The sequence below is a fragment of the Cynoglossus semilaevis genome, chromosome 8 (assembly GCF_000523025.1).
Source record: "Cynoglossus semilaevis isolate Cse_v1.0 chromosome 8, Cse_v1.0, whole genome shotgun sequence".
In the NCBI taxonomy this organism is placed as follows: Eukaryota; Metazoa; Chordata; class Actinopteri; order Pleuronectiformes; family Cynoglossidae; genus Cynoglossus; species Cynoglossus semilaevis.
This window is the reverse complement of record NC_024314.1, coordinates 10547407-10552893: the sequence shown is the minus strand read 5'-3', so window position 1 is coordinate 10552893 and position 5487 is coordinate 10547407. Positions and strand designations below refer to the sequence as shown.

The 5487-nt window shown below is 43.0% G+C and overlaps 1 protein-coding gene across 1 annotated transcript in view; it reads left to right on the top strand.

Annotated features, from left to right (window-relative positions):
* The window catches only part of mmp25b (matrix metallopeptidase 25b), a 21350-nt gene extending 17310 nt beyond the window's left edge, over positions 1-4040 (top strand). Inside the window, exon 9 of the mRNA XM_025057889.1 lies at positions 2135-4040. Coding sequence (XP_024913657.1) covers positions 2135-2397 — 263 coding nt within the window. The 3' untranslated portion in view covers positions 2398-4040. The remainder of the gene's footprint in view (positions 1-2134) is intronic.
* The last annotated feature ends 1447 nt before the right edge of the window (positions 4041-5487 follow it).

Sequence of the window (5487 nt, the reverse complement as noted above, 5' to 3'; positions counted from 1 at the left end):
AGAACCATGGCCTCGGACTTAGAGGTGCTAATTCTCATCCCAGCTGCTTTACACTCGACTGCAAACCGCCCCAGTGCATGCTGCAGGTCCTGGTTCGAAGAGGCCAACAAGACCACATCATCCGCAAAAAGCAGAGATGAAATCCGGTGGCTCACGAACTGGGCCCCACCCGACACCTGGCTGCGCCTAGAAATTCTGTACATAAAAATAATGAACAGAACCGGTGACAAAGGGCAGCCCTGCCATAGTCCAACATGCAGGGAACAGGTCCGACTTACTGCCGGCAATGCGAACCAAGCTCCTACTCCGATCGTACAGGGACTGGACAGCCCTTAGAAGAGGGCCCCCAACCCCATACTCTCAGAGCACCCCCCACAGAATACCACGAGGGACATGGTCGAAAGCCTTTTCCAAGTCCACAAAACACATGTGGACCGGTTGGGCAAACTCCCATGAACCCTCAAGCACCCTGTGGAGGAACACACACAGTACACCCCTTTGGTCCAAAGGCAGCCGATCGTCAAATGCTCCATCAGGAGATGGACTCCTGAAGCTTAGTATGAACTGAAAGACTGCCTTGACACCACAAACTGGGATGTACTATTGAGTCCAGATGATGAGGACATCGAGGGAGCAACCCACCGTCTGACGGATTATCTTAATTTCTGTTTGGATGTGGTTGCCCCTTCAAAGACTGTACGGTATTACCCTAATAACAAACCATGGGTAACACAGCAAGTCAAAGCTGTCCTCAACAATGAAGAAGGAAGCCTTCAGGAGGAACAATGAGCAGGAGATGAGAGCAGCACAGAGGGAGGTGAAACGCTGCCAGAAGGAGGCTAAAGACAACCACAGGTGGAAAATGGAGCAGAGGCTGCAGCAAAACAATATGAGGGAGGTCTGGGATGGTGTGAGAACCATCACAGGCCATAAAGCAAAGATCAGCTCAAAGGAAGGGGTAGTGGAGAAGGCAAACATTTTGAACAACTTCTTCAATTGGTTCAATCACTCCACACCCCCTCCACCCACACCCTCATTGCGTCCCCTACCCTCCCTTCCTCAGTGGCCTACCATCCACCCACTGCATCGTCGCTCCCTTCATCATTCCAGCCGGTACCAGTACCCGGACCAACAGCAACACCCATCTCAACCTGCCCTCCTACAACCTTTCCCCACAACCCCCTCAACCCCTCCTCTTTTCCTCTGCTCTTCTCTTCTTTCCCTCTCATACCTCACCCCCTTCCATTCTCCATTTCTCACCCTGCTCCCCTTCTCAACCCAGCTCATCTCCCCCTCCCCTTCCTTCCTCCCTTCCTTCTCCATCTCTTCCTCTCCCCTTCTCCCTTCATCCCATCCCCATTCTGTCATCACAGCCAACCAAGTGAAGAGAGAACTGAGGAAGCTCTGCCCCCGGAAGGCAGCGGCTTAATTACTCGGATTGCGCTCACCTGTGTCCGGGGCTTCACTGGCGTCGCAGAGGCAATTTCTCTGTCATTGGTGTGGAACCCCAGGATTCACCTCCTGGGCAAGTTTGAATCCCGGTTAGGGCAGTTGTACCTTCCAGTGGACTCTAACCCTAACTCTAACTTTTTTTTTAACTTTAATTAAATAAATTATTTTTTCCGAACAGTGCCTGTAACATGATTCATGGTTACATGTTAGCTTGTTCCTGCTTTGGCACCCCGACCATAGTTGGAATGCACAGGGAAGACTTAGTGATCTGCTCCAGGACCAAAGCTAACATTAACTCCGGGGCTAACTCCCTTCACTTTGTGCTTGTCTGCAGCAGAGGTAAACAGAAATTGAGAAATTGAGGTCTTCATTGTGAGCCACACTGAGCACAACAGAACATAAACAGCATTTTAACAGCTCCTGTATAACCAACTCATGCTTCAACATGACAGGGCTCAAACTGCTCTCAACTTTCGCTACAGTTCTCTCTCATGTGCCTCATGCACATATACGCACAAAGCCATTCACAGACAGATATACGCCACCTGAACCAGATTTTGTGTTTGAGTATGTGTGTGTGTGTGCAACCATATTACCAAGGACCTAAATTATCTGTTGTATTTTTATCCTTTAATTCAATATAATATTAAATAAAGATTCTAACCATTGCTTCTCTTTTTAGGGGATGCCTATTTCTTCAAGGACAATCTCTACTGGGTATTAAAGAATGGAGGACTAAATCAAGATGTTGTGAGTCCTAAATCCATTGCTGTAGACTGGCTCAGATGTACCGTGACTCCTTCAGCATCAACGCCGGCCAGCCCTCACTTTCCAAAAACATGCAGTTGTGACATAAGAGGTTCATCTTCTGTTGTGCAAAGCAGCTGGATGCTACTACTGTTTCTTTTACTTGTTATTGATGAGGTTTTTTGTTCACACAGATAATGCGACTTTGCTACTCTTCATTGCCTGAACACAACAGAGAAGTGTTATTCTTTTTTCAGATCAACTTATATATAGAAGTGCTAACAAGTTGGCAAGCCTATTTTAAACTGCTCAAAGGCATTGGTGACACAATTTAATACAAGGACACCATCATTTTAACAAACAATTTTTTTATTAGGAAATTTAATCTTGGAAAAAAAATACAAACAATGAATTCAAAACAACTGTGAAACTGGTCTCTGTGAAACATTTAAATATATATGTTTATGTTTTATATTTAAAGATTTACAGTGACTTAACAATGCCTATAAAAAGAACATACATTAACTCTTTATTTATAATAAAATATTATGTTAAACTGTACTTTAAAATGCTAATATGTGTGGTCTTGTGTTTTTGATACAAGGAATCAATCCAAGTACTCTGACCTAGTCCGACTCACCACACAATAGTGACCTTGATTCATTTCAACATAAGTTTGAAAAGAACATTCTGTGTGCCCAGCCCATTACTCAAATAAACAAAGTTCTTGTGTTCATCCGCAAAAGGGAGTTGGAAGAAATTTCAGTTTACTTTGACTTACTGTATATTCTATCAGCCCCCATATACTGTACATATACACACATACAGTATGTAACGCCTGATCTCTCATCTCCCACACAGGCAAGATGCAAGAGGAAATAATGTAACGCTTGTGAAAACAAAAAAGCTTGTAAGCCTAGTTTTAGTGACAGTCCTGCTAAGCTCCAGTTCCAGTGACAGTTTTTGGTTTTGCCATCACAGTTGCGTTTTGCAGAGGTTGGACTTTATTATACTCTGCATGGTTCCCCTTGAAATGCCTTGAAAACATATTGTTACACAGGTTTACCGGTATGTTCGGTACCCGTGTATTTGTACCTAACGACCAAACAATTTGGGACAAATGCCTGTACAGTTACAGCCCTAATATTTAAATATTAATCCATTTACTTACAGTTCACATATAATTACTTTTGGAAACTTTGAGTAGCAAGTTGAATGTCACATTTGCTTCATTGCAGGCAAGGTTTTTTGCATTAGGCCCCGATATTCGTTGCTCACAAGTTTTTATTCACTTTTGGAATAAAAATAATTCTCAGTGATGACAGTTATTTTGTATTAATGAATTTAAATTGTTTGTTTTTGTTTTGCTATTTGTTCAATTTTTTGAAAAATAAAGTTCTCATTAAAAAAGAGAAATGAATCTTGTCAAAAATAAAATCTGTATAATACATGAAGAATAGAATGGAATGGAAATGGAAAGTGAACTCCTTGTCATTGTGACATTGTGACACACACCACTGCACACAATGAAATTTGACCTCTGCATTTAACCTATCAACAAAGTGAACAGTAGGCAGCTTTGTGAGCGCCCGGGGAGCAGTGTGTGGGGACGGTGCCATGCTCAGAGCACCTCAGTAGTAACTTGGCACATAGTGGATTCGAACCTTCCGGACCCAAATCCCTTCCTTAACCACTAAACCACCACTGCCCCGTGTGAATATATATGTGACTGTATTGCAGTCTGATTGGACTCCAGGTCAACATGGGTTGCAAGACTGTTCTTAATTTTGATTTATTCAATTTAATAAAATTGAATTGCCATAATTTCAGACTTTTTTGATGCTTCTTCATATGTTACTTATGTAGTCCAAAATATTTGTTTTGATTGATGAACATTGATTTGGCACATATAATAAACATGATACTGTGTAGCATTTCAAAGTTCGGAATGTTACAGCAGTCATAAGGGTGTGACAACCCAGAAAATAATAGAAGGCTATGATTATAGAACACATAACAATTACCTTAGCTTCTCTTCATTTAACTCTATCTTGGATTTTGCTAAGAGTGTTTTTTTGAAGAAATAAGACCTGAGAACAGTTCTTATAATAACATATGTGGTCCAGCCCAGCAGGCACAGATAAAATAACTAACTAGGTCAGTCACCTTCTATGACAGAAACATGTGGAAACAACCTCAAAGCTAATTTTAACTTCTTCTCAAAGAGTCAAACCAAATGTTTTGTTTGGGTTTGCTGGGAACTTCTGAAACAACAAGTGGCCAACCTAGCTCTATGTTGAAAAAATGCTGTTGTTTAAGGTGTTTGCCCAACAAATGTTTTGGCACATTTGTTTATTTAGCAGTCCATTTAAAAGTGCAAAATACTTTTGAATTAATTATTGGATTATGCACATATGAAAATACAGGCTGGCGGTCTGCCTGCTGGGCATTGCTGCCTGACGCACCTCCGCCAGTGCCTTTGTGCTGGCGTGCTCATCTGAACACCTTCCTTGGCCCCACTAGTGCCTGAGTGTCACTAGTGGTGCCGACTTACCTCAAGGGTGAATTCCTTGGTATGATCACGGGGCGGGGATTAGGGCTGTGGCAGGGGGATTATTTGGGGTCATCCTTATACTTACCTTCAGGGTATGGGAGGGGGCTGAGGTAAGGGATGGTTTGGAATGGGGTGGCTTACTGGACTATGGCTTTTCCTGATTAGTTGGTTGTTTTTATAACTTGACTATCTTACTGTAAGACACATCTTCAGTAGTGGACCATGGGTTCATCGAGTGTTTTGGCCATTATCACTAGACACTCTCCCCCTAGGAAGGCCCCGCTGGGGTTGATCATGCCCCAGGGTGTGTCTTGCTAATTAATTACTATTATTAGGTTTGTAACTAGGTTCCTAACTTGATTGTAGCTAGATTCCTAACTTAGGTTGATGGCCTGTTTTGCTCTAAAGTTACCGTTTATTATTAAGTTATGCCTAATGTGTTTACTATTGAAAATTTACGTTATTAAAGTGAATGGGTCATGCTTTGTTTGGCCCCCAGCTCACGTCTTTCCTCCTGAGCCACAGCCAAAAGCTGCCCTTCTCTGCCTTTTCTGCCAGTTCCCTCATGGCTTTCCTGCAGGCTGCTCCTGTGCATCCCATGTCACGGAGCAAGCATATGGTTGAGGATCCAACGAAGCCCCTGCATCCTACTTCCACGGGGCGCATGATGGTTTTCCAGCCAGCCTCTCTGCATTCTGCTGCCAAGTCTGCGTACTTTTCATGTTTCCGCTCGT